The sequence below is a fragment of the Lotus japonicus genome, chromosome 5 (genome assembly GCF_012489685.1).
Source record: "Lotus japonicus ecotype B-129 chromosome 5, LjGifu_v1.2".
In the NCBI taxonomy this organism is placed as follows: Eukaryota; Viridiplantae; Streptophyta; class Magnoliopsida; order Fabales; family Fabaceae; genus Lotus; species Lotus japonicus.
Window position 1 is genome coordinate 19,622,900 of NC_080045.1, and position 26,928 is coordinate 19,649,827.

Here is a 26,928-nt window from a genome sequence, read left to right on the forward strand (position 1 = left end):
AGAGTTTCATCTCTTTCTGTCTTTACTTACATTATCGAAAAAAAATAATTCACGTTTTTCCGCTTAAGTTATTTCTTTGGTTACTAAAGTGACGCCACCGAAATCGGGGTGTTACAAGCATGGTTTTTCTCCACCGCCTTGGGTGGTGCTTAGCACCACATTCTTGCGCTTAGCGCCAGTGCCTAACAAAAACAAATTTTTTTCTCTGTGAAACTGGCGCTTAACACCCATCTATCAGGTTGAATTCCTAGACATAATCGGTTACCACCTAGAAAACCAAAAGGAACACTAAAGCTCAAATTCATTCTCAAATAAATTTCTATTGACCATTATATCCTAAGAAAAGGTACCATAGGCTTGCGAATCTCCATTGACACCTCGGAAACTCTTGTTAGAATTCAGAACCCCACCTATCAACTAGTTCATTGAGTGGTTTCTCTCTTAAACCATACGCGCAATTATCTCTTGATCTCATGCTAGTCCAAAGAAATCTAACACAAATCACTGATACATGAAGTGCAGAAAGTAAAACTTTAGCACACAGTGTGACCTAAGACATAGGCGTTCTACTTTCATTGAATTAAGCATGCACCAATTCATATCAACCTCCCCATCTACTTATAAATTAGTGAAACTCTTTGATTATCAATTGATTGGTTAGAAGAGTGAAGCAGAAATAGAAACACCATACATGAAAGATTTCCATTTACATCAATGAATGAGTTTACAATAATCAAAGAATCAAGCTACAACATCCTACATACAAAATTAGAAAAAGCGCATATACAAGGGATATGGAAACAATAGATGAAACCAATAGAACGACGTTGGATCCACGACCATAGAAACCTTCCCAAGTCGTTCATATCCTCCGAGAGGTTGTCCCAGTTCTCTCATGGTTTCCACCACGCTCCGGAGCTTCACTACGTCAATTCTAGCCAAAAAATCCCTCCTCCATGAAGCCAAGCTTCCTTACTTTGTTTTGGTGCAGAAATGGGAGAAAATTCGAAGAGAAATGAAGAGATACCAATAAAAATTTGTTTCTGGCCTTGAATATGCCTTTTGGAAAACAGAACGACGCTTAGCGCCTATCCTGACGCTTAGCGCCAGTGCCTTACAAAAACTTTTTTTTTTCTCTGTGAAAATGGCGCTTAGCGCCCTATCCTGACGCTTAGCGCCTAAACCTTTTCAAAATGAAATTTCATTCCTTCAACTTGGATTCTTTAAAAATTGCTTCACCACATCAAAAGTCCAATTTAAACACATAAAATAAGATAATATTTACAATATTTCTATGCTCAAATTAAGTATTTCCTAAATTAACTACTTTGGGAGATAACATGATGAATAAGCAAGCATACATGTCAGATAAGTACCTAAAAAGATATCTAAATATATGTAAAAATGACACTTAACAACTACTTGACATCATCTAACCCCTCTGTCCCTCAGCATTCTCTGCCTCCACCATCAACAAGAACCTTCCAACACCATTGTCCAATAATCTCCTCTATCACTACCATTGGGGACCCTACAAAACCCCTACTCAACACTCAACACCATCGCTTCATACCTCCACAACCACCGCCCAACACCATCCTTTTCGGCCGCCACCGACTATCCTTTGCCACTACTACCCAATACCCTTTATAGTCGTTTCCACCATTGTCACTCGTCACCCCCTTGCCATTTGCACCAACTACCACACCCTTATAACATTTGTATACAATTTTTATCATATCTTGAAAATTGTCTCAAATTGGCATAGATAAAATAATTTCTTATTGTGTTCATATCATATCTCACTTTTATCCAACTCTCTTATCATATTAGTCCTTATTCTCCAATCGTATTCACCGAACGAGACATATAATTATCAATTTCTACTTTTTACAATGTATAAGTATTCTAAGTATCAATGAACTCATTCACTCATAAAGAACATAATGCACTAAAAAAATGCCAAAAGTTACATCATATATACACCTAATTTAAACTAAACTCCTACTCCACTTATGCAACAAAAATTAAAGGAAATGACTAGTTATTCAGAAAGTTTTACTAATCTTGATGTTTCAATCTAAAATGATGTGACCTTATCATTCAAGTTACTTTAATATTTCAATCACCTTGTCATTCAAGTTACTATTAGATTTAGATAACCTATAGTAGATAAAATCAAAACGAGAAAAAAGCAAAACTCCAGTCATTTGTGCGTCAGGAGAAAAAATTTACTTTTTCTAAAAGTGCATTGAACAAAATCCTCGCCTTTACGTGTTCTCAAAACAAAAGCTAATCGGCAATGTAACTCCACTGTTTTATTTTTAAATGCAAGACCCACATATTTTTTTCCTAATTGTAGACGTTCTAATATTTTGCAAGGGAGTGGTAAAAAATGTCTCGTAGGCAGAAGTCTTTTGAACTTGAAGTATGCATGCACACGACCACCTACTTTGTAATCAAACTCAACCACAAAGATGAAGTTTTGTAATCATGAAACTACAAGTATCTCAAGTTTAAATGGACTCATTTACTCGTAAATAACTTAATGTACTAAGTAATGCCAAAAAAAATTACATCATGGATACACATATAAACTCCAATACTATGCATGTGTCGTAATTAAATGAGTGTCTAGTTTTTGCTAAAGTTTTACTGATCGATGTTCCAAACTGAAATGACATGATCAGGTCATTCAAGTTGCTACTATATTTGAATCATCTTATCACTCAAGTTACTTTAGATTTGGGTCACTTATTGCGTCTAAAAATCAAACAGAGAGAAAAAAGACAACATTATGTCGTATGTGCATCATGAAAAAGATTTTCTTTTTCGAAAATTACATTGAAACGCAAGATTCTTGCATTTGCAACTAACCGGCCATAGAAAAGCCCCACGGTTTTCACTTTATTATGTAAGGTCGGTTATTACTACTTCTCAATTTCTAAAATACCCTAAATCTTGCAGGGGAGGATCTAAAAAAAAATGAAGTTTCATAATCACGAAATCAGTAATGTCTAGTTTTTGCTTAAGTTTTACTAATCGGTGTTTCAAACTAAAATGATATGATCGATTTATTCACGTTAATATTGTATTTGAATTATTTTAGATCATCAAAAGGCGAAAAAAAAAAAGGCAACATTATGTCGATATGCATCACGAGATTTTTATCTTTTTCAAAACATACGTTAAAACGCAAGATTTTTGCATTTGCAACTGATCGACCATACAAAAGCCCCACATTTTTTACTTTATAATGTAAGGTCAGTATATCTTATTAGTAAAATACCATAATTCTTGCAAGGGACTTGTTAACAATTATGCATTGCAATAAAAAGTCTTTTCAACCTAAAACATGCCTACATTCACACCCACTTTGCGCTCAAACTCAACTTTTATCAAATGAATAAGATGAAATTTAATTTTGTGATCATAAAATCTCTTGATATAATTGTATAAAACAAGCTTCCAAAAGCTTAACCTATTATATAAATACATGTGGATAGTGCTTTGTGACTTTGTCGTCTAATCACATATATGATATAAATACGAAGTTTCTTCAATAAAATCTCAATTGTCCATTTCTACCCTTATGTGGTAAAAGTCTTATCTCAAGTAATAAATGTAGACTGTAGAGCATTCACTAGTAGAGATCATGTGATGAAATATGCAATGCGAAAAATAGCAGCAGCATTTATCTTCCTGTGATGATCAAACATTTTAACATTTCACATCATTCATCATTCAAGTAGAAACTGACAAACTCAATTACTACAATGTACTTCCAACCCCTCAATTTTCACTTTGTAGCTATCCTCCTCCATCTTCTCCTCTATCCAGCAAGTAACATGGAAAACAACCCATAACCAAAGTTACAAACCAACCATTAACAAAAGTACAAAACAGTCCTCAAGTTCTTCATTGATCCAATGATTAAAAAAGTCCTTCTTGACGAGGGGCAAGATTGTCATATACCAAGTATATAGTCACCTGAGTATAAGATTTAATTCAATAATTTATCCACATTTTTTACCCTCGAGAGGAGAGAGAAAACCGCCACAGAAATTAGGAGCAATCCTCGCCGGAATTCTTCACCGGCCGGGAAATTGGTCCGGCCGTCGTCCGAAACGCCGTTACCACCTCATCGTTAACGCATAAATGGAAACTAGCTTTAATTCCTTTACGCATGGCCTTAAGACACTGGCGACAAACCGCACCGCCACTTTCTCCTCCTCCGCCGCCGCTGTTCGGCACTTCCTTTCTCACGGGCTCGCCGTTGATTCCCATGCTCATCAAGAACAACTCCCTCTCTTTACACAAATTGCTCACCTTCCTCACGTACTCGGCGGGATCCAGAATCGGAGGCGCCGAAAACGTTGGCCTGAGCGCGGTTAGCGGCGTCTGGTTGTCTCCTCCGACGCCGTCGCCGGCGGCAGCTTCCCGGCGTAGGAGAACGACATTCTCCGGCGGATTCTTACAGCTCGGCGCAGACTTCTTGTACCGCTTTGCCCGCCTGACGAGGAAGTAGTAACCGCCGTCGCCGTCACCACCGTCGAGGGGCACGGCGGCGAAGTTGAACTTGGCGGTGAGGGGGATTTTCCAGTCGCTGCTGTTGTTGGCGAGAAAGACAGAAAACTGAGGCGGCGAGATCCCGACCTTCTGGCTGAGGAGGGAGAGGAGCCTCTTGAAACCCAGGGTGGGACCCACCGCAACGGTGCCGACGTTGGTCTCTTTGTCGCCGTCGGAGTAGACGACGGCGAGTGGCACGTTTTCACCGTCAAGCATGTTTTAGCTACACAGCTAGCTAGCTCGGTTTGGTTCTTTGCGTGATGATGAATAGGAAGAATGAGAGGGGTTTAACACTTTATATACCACGAGAGAAAGGTGATGCGGTGAGTGGAGTTTTTGGTGCATATTTGAAAATATAGAGACGCGGTTAGGGGTACAAATGGAATATCAAGTTTGTTGTATGTACTGTCTACAAGCATGGTTTTAATTTAATTTTAAGTGTTTACCGAACAAACTTTGGAAGAACATGTGCATAAAACAATTATTTCAATAAATGAAGGTAAATGTGTATGGAATAAATAGAAAATAAATATGTACTTGATCTAGCGTTAATCACATAAATAATAGGAAATTCTGATAATTCAAATGTTAATAATGATATAAACACACCTTTTTTTTTTAAATACTCTATTTCCACATCTTTTTATTTCAATCTTTCTTCTTTTATCATCTATCATATTTCATACTTTCTCTCTCTTGTTTTTTCTTTTCTTCTTATCTCTCTCATCATTCCACCTCAAAGAGAGGTGTGAAGAAAACATTATTCTTCAAATGTTACATACTTATAGAGATTTTTTATGACGGTACAGGTTCTCGTAGTTGCCATAGTCCTTGTTGGTTGTTCCCTACTATTGGTTGGGTGAAGTGTAATGTGGACGGGTTGGTATGGGGTACCGGCAAGACGACGTGTGGTAGTGTGCTTCGAGATAGCTCCGGTCATTGGCTTCTAGGATTCTGCAGACGGTTAGGTACCTCTAATTTTTTGTATGCGGAACTCTGGGCCTATCGGACCGCGTTGAAAGTAATTTCTAGTGGAACGTATCCTAAGGTTGCCACTGAGAGTGACTCGACAGAGGCAATTGCAATGATTACGTTGTCGGCGCACTTGGTGAATCCGTACTTGGAGATGGTGGGGGCTATTCGTCGTGCTATCTCGCCTGGAGTAGAGGTACATTTTCATCACGTTCTTCAAGAGGCCAACTCCGTAGCGAACATTTTAGCTAAGGCTGCTCATGTATTTGGTTTTGGGACTCAACTTCTGCAGTTTTCAATAGCGGAGTGTCGTCACCTGTTTATGCCAGAATGTATTCATGTCACCCTTAAAACTAAAATTATTTTACGCAAATTTACATTTTACTAGAGAATTAATAGAAAATAAATATGCACTAGAATCTAACGTTATTTTTCTGTTGTCATCATTATCAATTCTTATCAAATAAAAAATTATTAAAACTCCAAATTTTTATTACCATTTTGCCCTTCCTTCTCCCGCTGTCCAAACCAAACATACTATATAAGGATCTATCTTGGAGATCAAGCAGGAGGCAAAACGATTCATTTCACATACATACACCTTTAAAATTAATCATCAAGAGGCTTCGCTTTTTATCCAGAAGGAGCCGAGCCGCTGATTCTGTACTTCTGTTACAAATTTTCGCAATGGTGTCTCTATAATAAATTCTTCAGGCCGTTCTAGTAATTAATGGTGGTATTAATGAAACTGAACGAGACAAAAAAAGTTTTAGCCACGAAAACAAAAATCACGAAATAAAATCAAGTAAATTTACTTATTTTTATTTTGGAGCTATGGTATTTCCGTTTGAGAAAAAACATTTTCCGTTTTTCTTACTTTTATATCAACAATAGTTTTCATTTCTAAATTTTTAAAATATAGAAATAGGTTAAACATCTTTTTAGTCCCGAGGTTAAATAGAGGTGAGTTGGATTTGATACTTTAAAAAAATTCAAGTTTTTAATCTCCAATATTAATAAAATATGTGAAATTAATTATTACTATTCATTTTGTGGTGGTTTTTACGCATTAGTTGCGGCTTTTAACCGCCACAAAATACATTAGCGCTGGTTTAAACAGTGACAAAATACGCCGCTTAAACTAACTTCACTTGTTTCATTAATGTTAGAGATTAAAAACTATGAATTTTTTTAAAGGGATAAAATACAACTCAACCCTACAAAGACTAAAAACGTTTAGAAATCATGTTTGTTTTATCTTGTTGTTTTCTATTTTTAAATAACCAAAATAAATTTTAATTAACCATCATCGCCACCCTTGTCGCTACCAATATCGACCACCGCCATTAGCGCCACCACAACCATCACCTCCACTACCCCAACCTTCACAACCACCATGTTTTCAACTCACATTTTCAATTGTTTTCATCTGAAATCATTATCTTGAAGAAAGCTATTCAGTCTATTATACCAAGTTTTACGGGCTTTTAACTAGTGTTTTCTTAAGTTTGAAAACTCGATTCAGAAGCTTAGACTCTTCAAAACCAAGATGTAGTTTTACATACGCTTCTCCTATGGAGCATTGGAACCATTAAGAAAAGTACTTTTAACATCAATTTGAAAAGGCTTAATTTTGAATTGAGCAACATGTGAAAGTTTAAGTCTATTTTCTTATAACCTAGCTAGTGGATAGCAGTCTATGTGTAATCAATGTCTTCTTGATTATTGTATGCCTGAGAAACTAACATGAAGGTTAGATCAAGGGACACGACAAGGGGGGTGGATTGTGCCCATGTAATTCGATCGTAATTGATTAGATTTTACTGGAGTTTGTTAGATGAATAGCTTCAGTTAAGCTTGTAATCCATAAATGACTTGTGCAGACAAATTAAGCAACAGACAATGCATACAAGTTTGTTTATCCCGGTTCACCCTATATCGGTGGGCTACGTCTAGTCTTGGCAACAATCAAGATTTTCACTATCAAGTATCAAGAATTTCTTCTTATATTGTATGTGCCTCTTCAAGAACATTAAGTATTCTTTATCCTGCCTTTCCAGGCATTGTTGAGTATTCTTTTATACATTGCCTCTGTAGGTAACAAGAATTCTTTTATACACTGCCAAGCAACAAGTATTCTTTATACATTTCCTCTCCAAGAAATAAGTATTATTTATCTTGTCTCTCTAGGTATTGTTGAGTATTCTTTTTTCTGCCTCTTCAGGCATTGTCGAGCATTCATTTTACTGCCTCTCCAAGCATTATCATGCTTCTTCAAGCATATTGATATATGAATTGATTACATTCGAGAGTGATTTTCATACACACTTATGAGATTTATACAAGTATGCAATGTAATCAATTCATCTCTAGTTGTATAGGATAAAGCTAATAGAAAATAGATTACTCTCAGTCCTTTTCTAGAATTGACTTGATCACATTGTTGAGTAGACGTTGGATGCTCTTGATCAAGATCATTCTTCCACTTAGCATAGGCTTGAATATCTTCGTTGAATCAACTACGCCTTGCTATTTGCTATTGTATTTAAGGTCGTTCAGAAGGGAGTGTAGAACTGGTCCATCAACATCAGCGGGCTTCCTCTTCTTCTTCCTCCTTCGCTTTTATATTTTTTTTATAAATTTAGAGTTCAATTTCATCATTCATCTTCCAGATCGATAATGCTATCAGCAACAGCTTAATAAATGACGACTTCAAGAGAAAATTTATTTGAGTGCAGATAGCACATGTTCATCAGACAGCAATTATGATAGTCCATATTATATTCACACACTAGAGTTTTTAAGCCCAATAAACTCTTCAGGTTTTCCTAATCATCAATTAAGGCTCAGACTTGGTTCTCCAATAATGCTTCTAAGAATCATTGACTAGACGGTGTAATAGTACACGTATGATTATTACTCGAATAGAGACAAATGTTTTGGAAGCAAATGTTATATCTAGAATAAATGTCGGACAAAGAGTGTTCATGCCAAGATTAACATTAACTCCATAAGATAGGAGAATTACTTTTAAATTTTTAATGAGACAATTTCATATAGCACTCTTTTTTGCCATGATAATAAACAAAAGTCAAGGACAATCATAAAAAAAGTGGGTTCATATTGGCCAAAACCAGTGTTTTCACATGACCAACTATATGTAGCATTCTCTAGATTCATGCATCGTAAATGATTAAAAATTCACATTTGCAATAGTGATGACAACAGTTCACATAGTACTTCAAACGTAGTTTGCAAAAAAGTCTTTTACAATGTCTTATGAAGAAGATCTTTTTATAGGAAATGTTGAACGATACAATCTCAGTCCTATTCTCAGTGTAATTATTTCAATTGAAAAAAAAATAAAAATTAATCCAATGTCTATTTTTAGCACATACATGTTACTTTAACTCCTTGTAAAAGTACTATTTAATAGATATAAAAAAAATCATAAATCGAGTGTTTGGGAAAACAACAACAAAAGATTAAAAAAAGAGCAACTAAAAAAATCAAAAACAAACATTCGGTAAAAAAACTTTGTTATATCTAAAATAAATTTTGTTATTTTAATCTATAAAATATCTTTAAAAAATAACACAATTTTTTCTAAAAAAATCACACAAAACACACACAAACAAAAAATCGCACAAAAATGAATACCATGTGCATCGCATGGATAAAAGATACTAGTTCACATATAAAATTAAAATTAAAGATCACCAAAGATGAAATAGATTCAAGGGGTAAATAGCAACTTGGTCCCTGAAAGTGTCAATCACCTTCAAGTTGGTCCTTAAACTTCTAAAATGCCTCCCGCGGTCCCTGGATGTGGCAAAATGCATTCAAGTTAGTCCCTGATGTTAAAAATCTTAACAGACGTTAACAGAGAGACTGAAATGTCACAATTTTTTCCACTTGGAAATTCCACGTAGGAAAGAGATTTTACTGAAACATTAAATCTTCAATTTAGTCCTTATGGTGAAAAAAAATTCTTTCTCTCCCTCATCTTCTTCTACCTCTCCCCACCACCATCACCCTCTCTTCCTCCCCCTTCCTCCCCAACCGTCCACCCACTCCACCACCACCAGTCTAAAATTCCAACTCAAGAACCATAAAACAAAAAACCCCAAATTTTCAATACTATCACATGTTGTAACTTCTATCACAAAACTTAATTTTTTCTTTTTTTTTTTGAAATGAATCACAAAACTTAATTCACACAACCCAGAAAATACATTACAAATTTCATATTTTTCCTCTGAAAAATCATCATAATTGTTATAAAATATATACACACAAAAAAGAGCAAAACAAGTTAATGTTAGAAAGATAAAAGTTACCTGGGTATCAATGGCTTTGTACACAACACCGTAGGTACCTTCACCAAGGACTTCATGCCTGAGATGCCTATCAAATACTTTCTTGGACGGATTGTTTTCCGCCATATATTCTCTCCCGCAAATTGGTGGTGAGATGCTATTAAACTCTCAATTACAGCAGAAATTAAGCTTCAAAATTTAGAATTTACAAGTGGTTCATCTGAAAAAATGTTAGGGTTTCAAGGGGAAAAATCGATAAATTGTCAATTAGGGATGAAAGAAAATTTGGGGTTTTTTGTTTTATGATTTTTGAGTTGGGGTTTTAGAGTGATGGTGGTGGTGGAGGGCGTGGACGGTTGGGGAGGAAGGGGGAGGAAGAGAGGGGTGATGGTGGTGGGGAGAGGTAGAAGAAGATGGGGAGAGAAAGAAAAAAAATCACCAGGGACTAAATTGAAGATTTAATGTTTCGGTCAAATGTCTTGCCTACGTGGAATTTCCAAGTGGAAAAAAACGTAACATGTCAGCCTCTCCGTTAACATCTGTTAAGATTTTTAACGTCAGGGACTAACTTGAATGCATTTTGCCACATTCAGGGACCGCGGGAGACATTTTAGAAGTTTATGAACCAACTTGAAGGCGGTTGACACTTTCAAGGACCAAGTTGGCTATTTATCCTAGATTCAAGTTTTAACCCTCTAAAACATATAATGCACTTGTAAAAAAAAATATCATGTTCTTAAAAAATTGATTTTTGGTCAATTTTTCTTCTTCTTAACTTAACCAGACAATAAAAGATGGATTCCATTGACCCAATTCTTATAGCCCAAAAAGAAGAACAGATATCCTTGACCCCTGATTTTCATGTTAACGTGGCGGGTAAGAGAGACAGAGAATCAAGAGACAAAGGGAAAACATACAATTGCGCGAACCTCAAAGAAGGGAAAAGACACTTCAAACGAATTTTAGGAAGAGGGACTGCAACTGAGCCTTCCAGGTTCTTCTTCACATTTGATCCCATTTCCGTTTTCATCTTGTCTTCTTGATTTTGTTTTCTCACATGTTTTCACTTTGAGCACAAGCTGTTTGATGAAATGTCTGACTCAACATTTTTCTTTACTCAGTTCAATACTTACCTTTCTGTTATCTTTCCTAACTGAATTTTCATGAGAAACAGTAGTTTTTTTGCCTTAAATGGTCCTTACTTTAAGCTGCATATAATTTGCAGGCTCGGTTTCGATAAGAAACAAGTATGCCTCACAGAACCCGACCCATGCCAGCATTGTTGTTGTTTACCGGACTCAATGTTGTTTTGTGCGCAACCATTACTCCAGTCTATGATTTTGTCTGCTTTCATCCATACTGGGAAAGAAGGGTGAGACTTTTGCTTTATGATTATTATTATTATTATTATTTGGTGATGTCCATGTTCTATTAGAACTATAAGTTAATTAACAACTGTTTTAAATAGTTAGTTAGTCAGTAACCGTTTTACCCCGTTTCCAGCTAGTTAGTTAGGGATGCTAGGTTGTATCTAACTGTGAATCTGAATCAATTGCAACTAATTTTTCATTCTTCTATGAAATGTGAAAGTTTCTCTTCTCTGAATTCTTTCGCATCTCTGAATTCTTAGAAACATTTGATATGTTCTACTTCTATGAGTTCTATCACTTTGAGAAACCCTACTTTTGTTTTCTTCCAACATGTGGTTCAATATGTCAATGAAAATTGTGAGATTTTGCTAGTTCAGTTTAAAAGATGTTGTTATTGTTGTCTCCAATGAACAATGTGAAGATTTCAATTTCATTGGTTGTTGAAATTGGTTATCTACTACGACAGCTAATTCTTATAAAACTGAATTAAAAGAAAGCATCAAAACACCAGGAATCATATGAAACCCACTTTGGGTGTAAGGGGGTAATTTATTATGGAATTTTAGATGGAAGATCTCTGTACTTGCTGATTATATAATTTCTCGTCGTTAATGTGGCTTTCAATCCTGAATTGACCTTGATAATATATTGGATATTGATATGTGGCCTGTTTAATACAGAAAAGATGTAGCTTAACTGAGGTTTCTCCATCTAATGTCCTGTGTTTTGGAGATATAAATTAGGATCATCAAACTTAATTGTTCTGGGATATCAAATTTCATAGTAAGTGTTAACCAAGACCATCTAATCTATATGGCTATGACTAGTATGCGCTGACTGATATGTGCTGAAGTCCGCTAAGATAACTTGGCAAAGAAGAAGATAGCTCTCTGTGTCTGTAATGACTTACGAGCATAGTGGTAGTATGTTCCTTAACAGAGCTGTCACCTGTTGCCATTTTTTTATGACAATTTCTCTTCTATTAAAAATTTCCTACATGTCAGAAACTTATTGAATTTATGGCTGTAGTGTGTTTTGTCTATAAGCATTTGGTTATAGCCTTATTCTAAATGGGCAGAAGCTCAAGTAATCCAGTATATATAGAATTTGCTTGTTGTTGGCTATTTTATAATAGTGGGAAGTTTATCTGCAATTGATTTGTTAGTTAGGGTATTTGACTGATTCTTCACTCATTATAATGATACAGAGGGAAAGGCGTCGTCAAGAACGTGAAGCCTCTATAGCTCATGGTTCAAAATAACCACTGCAGATCTTTTTGGGAAGGATCACAAAGGTCGTCGCGTTTCAAGCAAGTGAAATGGAACTATTTACCAGTTATGATGATAACTGGTAGGTGTGAAAATGTCTTTAAGGTGGAAAAGCGACTCAGATGCATAATATGTATGAATGTTGTTAGTTATTGCTTTCATAGTGAACATAAATTTCATGTACCTGATAGATTTGTATCCGGCAACAGTTTTCTTTGGTTACAAGAGGAAAACGTATCCGGTAACAGTTTGAAGATTCTTCAATTGTGTGAATGTTTTGACCAAAAAAATGTGTTAAAAAGTTATGTCGAAGAAAAAACCAGAAAATAAGATTAACAAAATTTAGGAACTAAGGGATAGTTCTTAGATGAAAAAAAGTTAGGTGCTTGTTGTGGTACCTTAAGTTAGATTAGGGTGTGGTACCCAAAATGAGTTGGTTTAATATTAAAGATTTATGTACCGGTTAAAATTTTGATTTTTTTTCTATCGTAATAATGCAGTGTTCCATTGCTAGGGACGTGAGATTTGCAAGTTATGTATTCTGAGCTTTTTACATCCATAAACCATGATTATTTTACGCGCATCTCTATCACCACCCTTCGTTTCCACCACTTGTCCATTTTTCATTAAAAAATGAATTTCATGAGATAAAATTAATTGACATGTAAAGTAAAATCTAAAGATGTAACATTTACTTTAAATAACATGATAATAATCTATTAGATTACTTAATAAGGTACCACACCCAACAAAATTTAAGGGTACCACATAATTTACCAAAAAGTTATCTATTAGCTAACAATATGTTAAAACCATTGTTAGAAATTCGATTTATTTTTCTAGTTCCAGATGTTTACATTTCATGTAATGGAATAGTTTAAACAAAAATGATGCTTGAATATTCATTGAAGTCAAAATCAATGGAATAGTTAAAAAACAAAGAGAAGTTGGTTTTTTCACCATGACTTTGCCTCATTGTAGTATTTCGCTGTGTATTCAACCATGCACTTGATAGGTTTTAAATTGTCATCGCAGATGTGGTTGCGGTGGCTGTCATTGCGGTTGTTGCGGCGTAATTTTTTTTTTTTTGTTACATTTGGAAAATAAAAGGATGAACAAGTAAACTAATCAAGCAAGTCCTTGTACAAACAAGGAATGTAAAGAACATCATGTATCACATGATTTTGATCCAAGAATATACTACCAGAATAATTTGCTGTTGCCTTATTTCCATTTGGCAACTGAACATGTATTGGCTTAATTTGATGAAAGGAGATAAAATGGGAAAGAGATGAGCTAATATGATCAGTAGCTCCACTATCAAGTATCCAAATGCTAAAAGGAAAAGAAAAAGAAGAGGATTTGTTACCAGAATGTGATGACTCTTTCTGAACTGAGGATGTGGAAGGCACAACTGAAACCTGATTTGAAGCGTTGTTGTTGATTTTTGATTGTTGGAGTAAAGCCATTAATCCTTGATACTGCTCTGCAGTGAAGCCAGTTTGGTGACTTTGCACTTCATCCTTTGGACTTTCATCCTTTTCAACAACATTAGAATTAATATTTTGGTACACTGCATTGGCATAACCATGATCTTGATTCTGTTTTGTAGACTTAAGATGTGGTGGAGGACCGTGTTTCTTATAACATGTATCCACAGTATGCCCAGGTATACCACAATGACTGCATATTTTTATGCCCTTTCCTCGACCATAGCTCCCTCTTCCTGCTGCATTAAAACCAGAATTACGTGCATTGTTGTTTCTAAAATTTCTTCCTCCTCTTCCAGCTACTGCTAAGGCCTGTGAAAGAGTACCTTGTTCACCAAAAATATGCCTTTCCTGCTGAACAACGAGAGAGAAAACTTTATTTAGAGCAGGTAAAGGATCCATCAAAAGAATCTGAGTCTTCACAGTGGAGTAATTGTCATTTAGTCCCCTCAGAAATTTTATGACTTGATCTTGGCTTTTATACATAGCATGGCTGGAAGTTGCACTGCATGTGCACTTGAAGGCACAAACACAAGCAGGTAGAGGGCGAAAAATGTCAAGCTCATCCCAAAGGGTCCTCAGTTGTGTAAAGTAATCTGTCACAGTCAGCTCTCCTTGCTTGAATGAAGAAATCATCTCTTGCAAATCTGCTACCCTAAGCATATCCTCTTGAGAAAATCTGTCCTTCAAGTCATTCCATATGGCAAAAGCAGTGTCCATCCATATCACACTCTGACTCTGGTATATGGTTGGTGATAGAGATCTCAGAATCCAAGAAACAACCATCATGTTGTTCCTTTCCCAAGCAGTGTAGAGAGAATTGGTACGTGCAGGAGGGGATGAACAGTGCTCCCCTCCGAGTGGGCCAGGCCCAAACTGCTCTTGGAAGGACTTGGGCCTTGCAGGAGGAACAAAAACAAAAAGTCCAAGTGCTAAAATGGGTGGACATCAGCTTGTGTTGGCCCATTCGTTTTTTTTTTTGGAGTTTTTTTTCATTTCATTGTTGCTTCGAGCCCCTGTTTCTGTGTGTTACATTTTCTTGTTTTTAATGTGGTTTGGTTGTATTTTGTTCTTGTTAGTGTTTGGATTTTGATGAGTTTCCTTGAGGACAAGGAAAATTTTAAGGGGAGGGATATGTTACGCATATAAATAGGGATTGGCCTTGTAATTGAGATATGTTGAATATTGTTGAGATAATGAAACCCCTTCTATCCCTTTGTTCTCTCTTCTCTGTCCCTATTCCCTCTCTTCTCCCTCTCTCAGATTCTGGTTATATCAATTTGACGCAACACAAAATTCAGGTTCCATCCATGTGTAGGATCCCAAAACACTATTATTCATCACTTTCAACGCCACCAAAAAATAGTCACTACCAATAATTTCTGTAATGCTGCCTAATAAGAGAAAACCAGTTGGAAAAAGAAACATCACCCAATAATACAACATTGCACTTAACGTAAAAAATTATGTAATTATATTATATCTTTAACTGGAGGATAGATTTTTAAATCTTATGTCATCCTAATAAATAATTTAAAAATATATTTAAACGAAAATAACATAATCACTCCTTCAAAAAAATTCTAAGTCATGGTCTCCTCTTATAAATATTATAAATATCTTTCTCCAAAAATTTCCCTTCCCACCCTAAAATTCAACTTTTTGATCAAACCGACCCAAGATAAAAAAAAGAAACCAACAGCCTAGTCTCCTCCCACAATTTTTTCACTTAACCTGCACCTAGTAACCATGCCCTGATGCCCCATCCCTCAAATATCATCAAGAAATCACCCTCCATCTCATTTGCAAAACCACCACCACCCAAATCTGCCATTACCACCCACAAATCCTTTACCTCAGGACCCTTCTTTTCTTCCCTGCGCTCCCTATCCCTCAACTATTTTCATCACCCCAAAGCTTATCGGTACTATCCCAAGTTATCGTCGGAGCAACCCAACACAATAGGGACAGAAGCCACAACTCAATAAGGTCCAATGCGGCTCGACAGGGTCTGATGTGGCTCGCGGATGAGTTGTGGCCTTGCGGTAGCCTCATTGCGGTTGTGTTGCGGCCGATTGGCATGAATTGAGATCACACTGCAATGGTTGTCTGATGCAGGCACCTCATATTGCAGCCGCATAGGTCCGTAATTTGAACCACATTCATTCTAAAGCTGTATATCCCTGTTGATCAAATGAAATGCATCCTCTTCATCAAGTAAATGAGGTGCAGCTTTGTCACTAGTAGCTCATTCTATTGAACAACGCTCCACAAATAGCTCACACGTTTTATACCGTTGTCTACCGATGATATGAGCGAACACAAGATCAAACGATTACTGGCTAACAAGGCAAAATAAATTATACAAATCCATAATACTGGAGAATCTTTCAAATAAATTTCAAATTGCTTACACACCCAGATGTTAAAAAACAAAGGACTCGCATACACTGTATATATTATATATTAATAGCACAACAAATTCAAACAAAGCAAATGTTTAATCATTGGCTGACAATCTGAGGAGATTGACGAGCAGGACTTATAGAAATTTGGGATTCAACCACCTGCAACAAGCCATTGGCCAACCTTGTTGTCAAGTCTTCCACTTGCACTGTCACCACATCCCTCCTCATTCCAATATCCGCCCCATACCTACTGGCACAGTAAACCCCGACCGCGGTCACCGCCATTCCATAAACATTTGTAGTTACCAGACGAAGCGGCGTGGATAGAACCGCAGCAAGAGGCCCCCCTATGATGGAAACTGCTTGACCGCTCTGCCCAATTATCCCGTGATCAACAACTAGGAGCCCGGTTTTGCAGTAGATGGCAAAGTCTTCGCAATTGTTCTTGAAAACGTTGTAGCAACCAAAGCCATTTTCAAGCAGGTACTTCGCTCGATGGACCACGACATCATCGTGGTCAGCAACTGCGAGAGTACATGTTCCGCCGCGGGCTTTTGCGAGGAAGAGAGTGGGGGAGACGGCGTACTCGAACCGGTAGAGGACACCGCCAGCTAGGAAACAGTTCAGACATGAGGAGACGACCCCATGTGGATCTTGAGACGCTGCTGCACAGGTTGGGCAAATTTCTCGAGATCTGGCTGGTCCGGAACTGATGAGGAGAAGATCTAGCACAGTACCAGTTCCTACTTCTTGCCCTCGTCTAGTGAAGTGAATGACTTTGTCATCACCAATATAAATTCCTGCAATTCATTCAGTAAAAGATTCTGTCATGACACATACAATGTTCTATAAATAAAGCATATGCTGATTTTGATATTTATTTGCAGTGCATGTGAGGTAGTAGATTCTCAATAGCCAAACAACTAAAATGAAGAAAAAAATTGAACTGAGAGACTCTGGCTAGTTAGAGCACACGAAAGGTAGTATTAAAATATGGTTGATAAGTTAATGAACAATTAGATTTCAGTCATAAATAATATAGAAAACTTCAAACAGGGAGATTCTTCAAAAGACGACACACCGCAAGACAATACTCTTACACTAAACAATTAATGTAGTGCTGCATCATCATTCTCTTCCACTTAATCACTACATCTACTGTTTTTTGTGCTAACTGTTTCCATAGTATAGATATTAAAAGACATTTGTGTCTCACATAAGTTTGACATGGCACATGTTCAATAGTACATTATAAAAGCCTTTTTTGCACCTAATTATACCCAAAAACCTCTTCAGTATTAGTAATCTAGGCTCTGTTCAAAGCTAGAATCTTCAACACTTGTCTCCCTCATCAGATGGTTTTCAACTTCCATGAGTCTAGTTTATAGTCATATGAATAGTTTCTTCCATTATTTAATCTCATTATAAATGCTGAAGGACTGTGAATTAAATTGAAATTTTGTCCTACAAACTTCAAAGAAGTGAAAAATGATGGCCAAATCATCCTAATTCTTTAGACATTTACCCTCTGTATGGATGGAGAGAAAATGAGGGATGAGAGGAAATTCTGAAATCTGAAATGAAGAGAAAATCTTGACTTTTTTTTGTTTCTAAAGTTTTTTTCTTTTTCAGTTTCTCTTCAACCAAAAGAGAAAATTTCAAACTTTAAAAGTTAGAGATGTGGTTCAGTTCATATAAACAATTGATCAGCATCAATAACACAAAAAAACTACAAAGGGATCCTGAAAAATAACTTGTTTTTGCTTTCAATAAAAAACTTGTTTTCCATCGAAACAAAGAAATCAACTCTCTCTTCGCACACGATACCGCTCAAGACAAGTTCTATTGACTTATTTTCATGAAAAACTTCACATTTATCTTCAAGGGTAAAGGGCCAAAATGCAAGTCACTGTCTAACAGCAATACAATATATCCAAAACCAAACCACAGGCCACAAAGATATCTAATGGACCTAAACCGAACTTGACTATAGTCTCCTAAATCCCTTTCAAAACCTGCCTCTAAATTAAGTTCAAGGAGAAATAAACAATTCTAAACCTCTCTGAATCATTTGTCATATAAGCAGCAATTAACAAGAACAAAATAGAAAACAGTAGAGAAGGAGAAGAGTAAAGAGGGAACCGTGATGGGCATATATATATGCAGTTCTCCAAGAATAGATGTGATCCCCTGGTTTCAGGCTCTCTCTAGTGATTCTGCACGCTCCAATTCAAAGTTATGTTATCATCCACCAAAACAAACAACAATCACAAAAATCAAAATTCCCAACCAGATTTTCATGACAAGAGACCAGAACGTGGGGAAAATGGAAAATTAAGAATACCTGTTAGAAAGCAACCCCATCTGTGTTGTTACTTGTTCTTCCCTCCCCAACAGAGCAGAACCGAACGAAACCGCCTTTGATTCCCCTCTGTCAATTTTGCAACGCGAATGGGAGAAAAGAGAAATGAGAAAATGAGGAATTTTCTTCGAGGTGAAGCGACGCTTTTGCCCCTCCGCTGCAATTAATGATGTGTATGGTGGTTTGGACGTCAAAATAATAATGAAAATATAATAACGATAGTACTTAGCATAAGTAGTTGTTCACCTTTTTATTAGACGCGCTTCTTGAATTCACTTTTTTTTAACATGGTATGATTTTTTTTTTAAGATAGGTGTCTAAGCAATTCTGTTGGAGTCGGTAACATCTACATCATGGTGGAACACTCTCACAGCGAAAATTGTATTCACCCACAAGACTCGAATCCGAGACCTTACTTGAACTGACCACTCGTTGTGGTAAAATATCTTTGTTAACTCCAAAATAATTAAAATTATTTAAAAAGGAATTGCTTCGGTACCTTTTAGTTCATTTCTTACTATATAAAAAAGACTAATTTGTTTCCATAAAAAAAAAAGACTAATTTGTAAATTTTAAAAATTTCTTATATTTATTCTTCACCCCGCTTCCGGTCTTCCCACATGCAACTGGTATGCGGTAAGACAAGTCTTCATTCTACGCGGGTTAGAATATGCAAAACTTCGTTTTTCTGAAGGGTCGTCATTTTCTATCAGAAACGCTATGTCATTTACAGCCCCGGCGTATTTCGGATGCTTGAAGGCCCCGCTGACCCGAAGTGATTTAGAAAGACTCTTCTTTATCGATGGTGATCGGCCATGGTATCCATAGCGTTGCTTCTTTTTCGGCCAAATCCTAATTTCGTTTTGCTACTCCCGGTCGTCGAGCCTGATCGACTCGACTGTTTTCCCTGCCCTCCGGCCTCTCACTTCGTTTCGTTCTTCTTCTGTATTGTCGCTGGAATAAAGACACCCGATCGACCCGACTTTCCCAAATGCCCAGCGAAATCATGACTAAAATGTATAAACCATTTATTTTAAAGGGGTACTGAAGAATAATTTGCCATTTATAGGAACGAAAATGGTTAAATTTAACAGCAGTTAAAAGGTCTGGGTTCTTGTTGATCGTAAGCTTCACTATTACACAAAAATATAATCAACTTAATAGTGATATATTGCATTTTAAAAGAATATACACAAAAGATAACTTAATATTTGTAATAATCATATTAAATATTGGGATTATGACGAGTAAAATATGCACAACATGCATAGAAAAAATTTCAGAGTTGAGGATGGCTCAAGTCAGCCCGCGTGGCAAGTTGCTGCTATGATGCTTTCATTGATCGGAACTTGTAAACGTAAAGTAACTGGAAAAATGTTTCGAAACTCGAGAAGATGGACATAGAGATGCTGCAACAAACAAGTCTCGTGTGATAATATATGAAGAGAAAAATAAAATAAATGAATAAAATTGTGTCGTATACATGGAACATTTCCAAAAACTTTCTTAAACACTACATTTACAATACGAGTTTGTTGTTTACCGGACTTATCCAGTATATAAAGTTTAAGACTCTTTCTTGAGCGTACTCTAGAGAGAGCTACATATAACTGACCATGAGTGAAGACAAATATCAGAAGGAAGAGCCCAACCTGAGATAGTGTTTGTACTTGGCTGTTGTTTTTGGTAATCGCAAATCATACTGCAATTGAAAATGATATGCGTCTTATGAGAAATATAGCAGAAAGTATTTTCATGAAAAATGTTTCTCCCTGTGAGAGTTTTTACCCTGTAGTTTGTAAAAAATGAAAGTGAATTATAGTTTTATATTTTACACTACATGAAATTAGATGGAAAAGTAGTGAAGTTTTATTAATTTTTAATTTTTTATTAAAATTTACATGAAAGTATTTTATGCACAATGTTCTTTTTTGTGGGAGTTTTTAACACTATAGTTTAATCATAAATATATATAGATTATGTATATGCATGAATGCTGAAGAATTTTCTCTTCACACGACATATGTTCATAATCATATTAGAGAAAAATGATGATGCACCGACAGTGTAAAGTTTTTTTAAATTGTCATCCAATCAAACGTTAAAGATGTGTCATGTCAATTAATGAAATTAAATAAAAACACAGATTTTCTCACATCCTCAAATCTGATTGGTTGACCATATAAAAAAAAATTTACACCGTCAGTGCATATAAATTAAACTCATCATATTGTCATATATATATATATGTCTAAAATAATTTAAATTTTTTAAAAAATATTAAAATTTATTTAACATGAAATTATTTTCAAGTAAAATATTATGTGAGAATTTTTGAATTTATTATTTAAGCATAAATAATTAAAACTATATAATGTTTTCATGAAAGTATCATAATTCATACATCACGATTTGTCTTATGTTCCACCCCTTTTGAGCTCTTTACTTTGTAATTTAATCATAAATAAACATAGACTAATATATATCAATATTTTATAATCTCCAGCATCAAATTTTCATTTTTATATAGTTTTAGTCCCAAATATATGTGAAACTTATGAAAAAACATTAAAATTATATTAAGATTTATTTTTCTATATGTATTTGCATGAAAGCATGTCATGTAAAATATTACTCCACGTGGGAGCTTTTAACACAATAATTCCGTAATTTACTCCTAACATTATTAAAAAAAATGAAAAAGTACTTAAATTAAATAAAAATATATACTTTCTATTGGTTATAACATGAAAGTGTTTTCATCTAAAATGTTCTTCTTTCCAAAATCACCATCAGGAGCAACTCCTACTAAAGGTAGACATGCTTAACCTGCAAAAAAAATCATATAAAGAAGGAATAAGACAGTGAATGATATAAAGCATTCTAATTTTCTACTTTCAAGGCAGGTTCAAGAAGTTGGATTAAAATATAACACATATATCTCATGTAGAAGAAAAGAAGGAGATTTTACCTGGTAGAGAAATAAGAGAGGAAGAGATGACTATGGATTGGATATCATAGTTCTAGAAGATGAAAGTCGCATCATGGATATCTTGAAAACCACGTTTTTTCTCTGCCATTCCTCTTCCTTCATCTGCACAACTTCACATCTAGTCTGCTCCAATTCACATGTTATTCTACAGCTGCATATGAAACTTGAACAACTGCTATCACCATGAACAAAATAACAGCTCTTTGTACAAAAGTTGCATATATGAATTCTACATAGAAAAACACAAACTAAACACTGACAATCAACCTCTCTGTTTCTCAACCATTCAAATGGGCCCTCATTTTATTGTTACTTCTTCAAGCCAATCTATACTGGTATGTTACTTCCTTTTACTGACCCTCAGTTTTATTGTTACTTCTTCAACCACATACTGGTATGTTCCTACTAATGTTAGTTTCTTCTGAAATTATATTAGTAATAGATTACATTGATCCAAATTGTGTTACCTTCTAATATTGCATTTAGTAAGGGCAACTTGTGATGAAATAAGACAAGCAAGTGATAGTGTCCATGTTTCACCCCAATGTACTCAACACTAATAGTTCCACATTCCAAATCACTTGATCTGAGAATAGAAGGAGAAAAATATTCAATACAGAAGACGTATGCATGAAATGCTTTTCATTAGGAACTTTTCTCACTATCTTGTGCAGTTTTGCATTAGGTTGTGAAGAAAGTGCTTCATAAACTAAAGTATGAAACTCATTCACAATCGTTGTTTATTAAAATATATTTTAAATTTATAAGAATAATTTTTAAAAGCTTATCCAGTATAGCTTTTTCTTTCAGATTAGCTCAATTCGACAAACCTAAACACATAGGGAACAAAATATAAAACAGACAAAGAAGTAGCTTTCAACTAATACATTAGTTAAGAAATGACAATCAAATTAAGTAGAGGGCATAAGAAATGTAAATTGAGTTTTGGGATACGAAATGAAAATTTGGGAATTAATTTTTATAGTACTCTTAAGTAGGCATAAGAGAATTATTTGCATTAATAGTACTCCATTTCGTATTAATTTTCTTACTGGACTATAATACTCCATTAATATCTCTAATTAGGGAATTAATTTTTTATTTAAATTTTGAAATTCAGTGTAGTCAATTAATATCTTCTATAATTAGAGAATTATTTTTTATTTTAAATTTTAAGTTTCCATTGATGTCTTGGTTAGATAGAAATTCCACAAGGTCAGCAAAAAAACAAATTGAAAGTGAAACGACTTTATCCATAAAATTAGCAATGTGAAGATAACAAAACTGCTAATAAAAAGGAGATTTTAACTTATAGGTCAAGTAGTCAAGTAATCTGATAGGAAGGTAACAAAATTTGAAGTTGTTTAAAGACTACCTGACATAGAGCCTGATGATATGGATATCGTTATGATTGGATGAAAGGACGTGGTTGGAATGATTGATTGGGTTCGAGAGAAATCGAGGTGTACCATGGACAAACTGGATGTTCCGCTAGGATTTGAAAGCATATATATAAGAGGTTTTCAAAGTAAAATTTCAGTCATTGAAGTAAATAGTGGAAAATAGTGTTCTAACAACTAAATTTTGGGAGACTCTCTTGACATAGAAGGGTACAAAATTGATAAATATGAGGCTTAAAAACTTGAATTAGAACATGATTGATTGGTATACGCTAAAATGGATAGAAATTTTGGTTATCTAAGGTACACTTGTGAACATTTATCTACAACTCTGATGTATAATTCTCTTTGAATATATCAGGAAAAAGAATAAAATATGCTCAAAAAACAATTGTATTCAAACTGGGAAGCTCATCTTACCTCTTAGATGAACTTCATCCTCGTACCCGACACACCTCACACCGAAGCCTTCTACCACCGCCTGAATCCACAATCATCTCCGGCAACACCAGAACTTAAATAAGCCATCTACAATTTAACATATTTAAGCAGATACAAATCTCTCTCAGTATTTTCTGGACTCAAATGTAGCCTTCTCATCCTTTCATTTTTCGTTGGCACAGACTAGTCTCTGGCTCTCAGCAGTTACTGTTTTCTACAGCTGCACATTCTGCTTTCAAACTGGTTATGCTATGAGATATCACATTAATGTCACAATCACTATATTATATATTTATCAACTTGGACTGGGCGAGACCCTAGGGTCCCTCGCCCAGGCGCGCCCGCTTGGGGCGACAAATGAACCATGGAATTGGGCATTCTCCTAGGAGGCCCAAGTGACCCATTAGGAGAAGTTAAGGGCGCCAGGCCCAACCATTGAATCTATAAATAGGGAGCGGTTACCAATTGTAAGGGACTCTTAGCTCATTTGAGAAATACAAGCTTGAAATTCAGTTACTTCTCTCTCTAAGCGGTTACGCTCTTACTCTCCCTAGATTCTCACATCACGATCCTCTCACTATGGGTACCGTACCTCATCTCTATGGTCTTGGATAGAACATTTGGCGCCGTCTGTGGGGAACGGTAGATTTCGATTCCCGGATCACGTGGATTGTGGTTTGTCCAAGAGGAATCTGGTTTTCTGTGCACATTCTATTTGAATTTTGGGGCTGTCAGTGGAATTCTAGTCATCCAACGGAACTCGATGAAATCGCGTCGTCGACGGCGAAGTGAAGAGTCAGAGCAGGAGCGTGGCTCCTCATCGCGCCGCGTAAGAAGGAGGTTGCACCGTGGAGAGGAGCATCGTGCACGAGATGATGACCTCAGGCTGCAAAATGATTGTTTACAAGAAGAGTTAGAGTATTACCGCCTCAAGCAGTGTGGCGAAGAAGTGAGGGAGGCCGAGGCCGTTGAGAAGGTCGAGTCATTCTCAGCGGCAGTAAGAGAAGTGGCTGTACCGGATGATATGAGGAGCCTTGAGTTAGAAACATACAACGGACAAACAGATCCAAAAGATCATTTGCTTTATTTCAATATGAAAATGGTAACAAGCGCGGCTTCCGATGCGGTGAAGTGCAGGATGTTCCCATCCACGTTTAAGGGTGCAGTAGCGGCTTGGTTTAAGGCTCTGCCAAGAGGATCTATAGCAAAGTTCCGCAACCTCTCATCGCAATACTTTATTCAGTTCTCTGCAAGCAAGATTGAGTCGGTGACAATTGCAGATCTGTATGACATTCGACAGAAGAAACGAGAAACTTTGAAGCAATATGTAAAGAGGTACAGTGAAGCGTCTAGGAAGATCGAGAAGTTAGAGCCTTAGGCATGCGCGCGCGCCTTCAAAAACGGATTGCTGCCGGGAAAGCTAAACAACAAGCTGAGTCGGAAGCCGGCGCGCTCGATGACAGAAGTTCGCGCCCAGGTGAATGCTTACATCCTAGAGGAGGAGGACGACGCATTCAAGAGGAAACGTGTAAGGGCGGAAAAAATAAGCAGCCGAAGGGATGAGTCACTAACTGGAGAATGGACACGGAAAAAGGAGATAAGTGGAGCGCGAGAGAGGGACGTCGAGCGTCTGCGCCCTCGCCGGACAAACAACCCCTGCCGGCGTGGAAGGCCGAAGAGATGCTCGAGCGAAGAATTGGCAAAGCTGCTCCGGAAGGCGGAGGTGACGCAAGTGGACGAAAGCGCAGGAGGTGGGAATGGATCGCGGCGAGAGGTGGAGGGCCGGACAAAATGGTGCGAATATCACCACTTGGAAGGTCATGACATTGGTACTTGTTTCGCGTTGAAAGGCAAGGTCGGAAGGCTGATCAGGACGAGGCGAGCACAATCAACAGACCGAGAAGCAGATAAGGACTAACGGGGCGTACGTCGGCGAGCACCAGCAACAGAAAAGAGGGGAGCGACGGAGAAGAGGGCTGAAGAAACTTTTAACAGCAATGTCAAGACGTCAGTTGAGGCGATCAACACAATTGCAGGAGGTTTTGACAAAGGTGATGGTAGGCCCACGGTGAGACCGAGGCGCAAGAGGGCGGTAACGTCAATGCAAGAGTATCCAGCCCCGTTTGGTTGTCAACACCCAGATATAGTGAAATCGGCGACAGATTTTGAGGGAATTAAGACGCACAAGGACGATTCAGTAGTAGTAATGGTGAGAATCAACGGCTTTAACGTGCAAAGAGTGCTTTTGGACCAAGGTAGTTCTGCGGACAAGGATTTAAGACCATACACGGGGGTCCTAGTAGGTTTCTCTGGGAAGCAGGTCCAGGTGCGCGGATACGTAGATTTGTTTACGGTCTTTGGGGTCGACGAAAACGTTGAGCGTCTACACGTAAGGTATTTGGTCTTACAGGTTGCGACGGCGTACAATGTCATCATAGGGCGAAACACATTGAATCGTCTCTGCACGGTGATTTCAACGGCCCGTCTGGCAGTAAAATACCCCCTAATTTGCGGTAAAGTTGGTAAAATTGAAGTAGACCAGCGAGGGGCGAGGGAATGCTACAGCAACTGTCTTAGTTTGTACGGTAAGAATGGAGTTAGTGACGGGCACAGGTGTCATGAGGTTGAAGTCGACAAAGACGGATGGGAACGGCTAGATGCACAGGGTCAAAACGCTGAGGGGAAGCTGGTCGGCGAGAGCATAAGAGGATCAAGGAAAAATCGAAGATGGGACAAGGAAAGTCGAAAGGCGGGGCAGAATGAGCAACCTACTCGCACCGTTGGCGAGAGGTGTGTAAGATCAAGTTTTGATCTAGTAGTACAACTCTATGTTTTGATGATTACAAGTTAACCTTTTGATATGAACAATTGTGGTACTCTAACGTGTTTCTCTGAGTGTGCTATTTACAGGTTCTGACCTCAACTCAATCTCACACAAATCAGAAGCACTGTGTATAAAGAGCAACCCAAGCAACGCTTTCGCATTCACCATGTTCAGTATGAACAGTGGAAAAGCTTCAGAAGTTCTGAAGCTACACAAACTCTGATGTGGACTCAGTCACTAGAAGTTCTGAAGATCCAGAAAGTCTGATAACCAAGAAACACTGAAGGCTCAGATATTCTGATGGTGTAGAAGACTCTGTAGATCTAGAAGCTGATTAGTGAAATTCTGTTGTCCAGAAGCAAGATACTCTGAAGACCATGTTCTTCCCTCTGAGTTCAGAACCAGAAGAAACAATGGTCAGAGGATCTGGGCTTTCCCTCTGACTCTGATCAACCGGCTTCACAAGTTCCAATATGAAGCATTCCCCTGATCAGAAGTCTCCTAGGTTTAAAG

The 26,928-nt window shown here is 36.9% G+C and overlaps 4 protein-coding genes and 1 long non-coding RNA gene across 5 annotated transcripts; 1 reads left to right on the forward strand and 4 right to left on the reverse strand.

Moving 5' to 3' along the window:
• Nucleotides 1–3,504: 3,504 nt before the first annotated feature.
• Nucleotides 3,505–4,823, reverse strand: LOC130720138 (uncharacterized). The gene has a single exon (XM_057570754.1). The coding sequence runs from the start codon at nucleotides 4,783–4,785 to the stop codon at nucleotides 4,066–4,068; it is 720 nt and encodes a 239-aa protein (XP_057426737.1). The 5' UTR covers nucleotides 4,786–4,823; the 3' UTR covers nucleotides 3,505–4,065.
• Nucleotides 4,824–9,183: 4,360 nt separating this feature from the next.
• Nucleotides 9,184–10,376, reverse strand: LOC130720732 (uncharacterized). Its single transcript, XR_009013224.1, has 2 exons — nucleotides 9,882–10,376; nucleotides 9,184–9,363 (listed from the first exon to the last, which is right to left on the reverse strand). It is a non-coding gene; the product is annotated as an uncharacterized LOC130720732 (long non-coding RNA).
• Nucleotides 10,377–10,639: 263 nt separating this feature from the next.
• Nucleotides 10,640–12,757, forward strand: LOC130718259 (uncharacterized). The gene is made up of 3 exons (XM_057568792.1): nucleotides 10,640–10,854; nucleotides 11,086–11,232; nucleotides 12,438–12,757. The coding sequence occupies exons 1-3, from the start codon at nucleotides 10,655–10,657 to the stop codon at nucleotides 12,472–12,474; spliced, it is 384 nt and encodes a 127-aa protein (XP_057424775.1). The 5' UTR covers nucleotides 10,640–10,654; the 3' UTR covers nucleotides 12,475–12,757.
• Nucleotides 12,758–13,622: 865 nt separating this feature from the next.
• On the reverse strand, nucleotides 13,623–15,822 carry LOC130719261 (uncharacterized). Its single transcript, XM_057569894.1, has 2 exons — nucleotides 15,737–15,822; nucleotides 13,623–14,886 (listed from the first exon to the last, which is right to left on the reverse strand). The coding sequence occupies exons 1-2, from the start codon at nucleotides 15,820–15,822 to the stop codon at nucleotides 13,623–13,625; spliced, it is 1,350 nt and encodes a 449-aa protein (XP_057425877.1).
• A 526-nt stretch (nucleotides 15,823–16,348) lies between these two features.
• LOC130718944 (protein LEAD-SENSITIVE 1) lies at nucleotides 16,349–18,942 on the reverse strand. The gene is made up of 3 exons (XM_057569599.1): nucleotides 18,741–18,942; nucleotides 18,539–18,612; nucleotides 16,349–17,196 (listed from the first exon to the last, which is right to left on the reverse strand). Exons 1-3 carry the CDS (start codon nucleotides 18,758–18,760, stop codon nucleotides 16,493–16,495), a joined length of 798 nt encoding a protein of 265 aa, XP_057425582.1. The 5' UTR covers nucleotides 18,761–18,942; the 3' UTR covers nucleotides 16,349–16,492.
• Nucleotides 18,943–26,928: the final 7,986 nt, after the last annotated feature.

What these genes read in the sequence shown, in the direction of transcription:
- LOC130720138 (XM_057570754.1), bottom strand. Translation starts at nt 4,785, where the DNA reads ATGCTTGACGGTGAAAACGTGCCACTCGCCGTCGTCTACTCCGACGGC.
- LOC130718259 (XM_057568792.1), top strand. Translation starts at nt 10,655, where the DNA reads ATGGATTCCATTGACCCAATTCTTATAGCCCAAAAAGAAGAACAGATA. An exon ending in ACTGCAACTGAGCCTTCCAG is followed by an intron (nt 10,855 to 11,085) that starts GTTCTTCTTCAC and finishes TATAATTTGCAG; the next exon opens with GCTCGGTTTCGATAAGAAAC. An exon ending in ATCCATACTGGGAAAGAAGG is followed by an intron (nt 11,233 to 12,437) that starts GTGAGACTTTTG and finishes ATAATGATACAG; the next exon opens with AGGGAAAGGCGTCGTCAAGA.
- LOC130719261 (XM_057569894.1), bottom strand. Translation starts at nt 15,822, where the DNA reads ATGGCAGATTTGGGTGGTGGTGGTTTTGCAAATGAGATGGAGGGTGAT. An exon ending in GGATGGGGCATCAGGGCATG is followed by an intron (nt 14,887 to 15,736) that starts GTTACTAGGTGC and finishes TCCTCCTGCAAG; the next exon opens with GCCCAAGTCCTTCCAAGAGC.
- LOC130718944 (XM_057569599.1), bottom strand. Translation starts at nt 18,760, where the DNA reads ATGGGGTTGCTTTCTAACAG. An exon ending in ATGGGGTTGCTTTCTAACAG is followed by an intron (nt 18,613 to 18,740) that starts GTATTCTTAATT and finishes TGGAGCGTGCAG; the next exon opens with AATCACTAGAGAGAGCCTGA. An exon ending in ATATATATATGCCCATCACG is followed by an intron (nt 17,197 to 18,538) that starts GTTCCCTCTTTA and finishes AATGAATTGCAG; the next exon opens with GAATTTATATTGGTGATGAC.